This window comes from Phaethon lepturus, unplaced genomic scaffold (genome assembly GCF_000687285.1).
Source record: "Phaethon lepturus isolate BGI_N335 unplaced genomic scaffold, ASM68728v1 scaffold16834, whole genome shotgun sequence".
NCBI lineage: Eukaryota > Metazoa > Chordata > Aves > Phaethontiformes > Phaethontidae > Phaethon > Phaethon lepturus.
Genome location: NW_010532783.1, coordinates 21,533 through 22,268, shown reverse-complemented (window position 1 = coordinate 22,268; position 736 = coordinate 21,533). Strand labels below are relative to the sequence as shown.

General features: G+C 66.6%; 1 protein-coding gene across 1 annotated transcript in view; it reads left to right on the top strand.

Annotated features, from left to right (window-relative positions):
* The first annotated feature begins 6 nt into the window (after nucleotides 1–6).
* MSANTD2 (Myb/SANT-like DNA-binding domain containing 2) overlaps nucleotides 7–736 on the top strand; it is a 21,578-nt gene continuing 20,848 nt past the window's right edge. The window contains exon 1 of the mRNA XM_010284963.1: nucleotides 7–117. Coding sequence (XP_010283265.1) covers nucleotides 40–117 — 78 coding nt within the window. The 5' untranslated portion in view covers nucleotides 7–39. The remainder of the gene's footprint in view (nucleotides 118–736) is intronic.

Sequence of the window (736 nt, the reverse complement as noted above, 5' to 3'; positions counted from 1 at the left end):
GCCGGCACCGTCTTCGGCAGCAAGGCCCCCGGGCCCGCCATGTACGAGCGCGTCTCCCGCGCCCTGGCCGAGCTTGGCTACGAGCGCACCCCCTCGCAGTGCCGGGAGCGCATCAAGGTACCCCGCGGGAGTGGGAGGGTGTCCCCGGGCTCTGCCGCCCGCCTACCTGCGGGTGGGCGATCTCACGGGACGTCTTTTGGCCCTGGGAGCGGGGGCAGTGCTTCCGTGGGATCAGCCGTTCAGGATCTCCCTGTGGGAGCTGTTTTCCAGAGCATCCTTTGGCCCTGGCCGTGGGCATCCCCTGGGCTCAGCCTAGCCTTTGGCCCTGGGTGTGGAGGCACTGTGTCCCCTGAGCTCAATCGCTTCAGGGTCTCCCCTGAAGCATCCTCTATCCCCGACTGTGGGCGTCCCCAGGGGTCAGCCCAGCTTTTGGCGCTGGGTGTGGGGGCACCCCATCCCCTGGGATCAGCCTTTTGGGGTCTCCCCATGCTGACATTTTTCTGGAGCATCCTTTGCCCCTGGGTGTGGGGCACCCCATCCCCTGGGCTGGGACAGCTGCCTGGCTCCCCCCAGCACCCAGCTGGCATACCTAGAGCAGGCTGGGTGCCACGGCCTCGTTCAGCCCTCACGCCTGCAGCGTCTAGCAGCATCTTTCAGATCCAGGTGCTGTGTCCTGTAGGCTCAGCCACTCAGTTCCTCCTGCATGGGGTTGGGCTGCGGCAGCATCCTTTTGTCC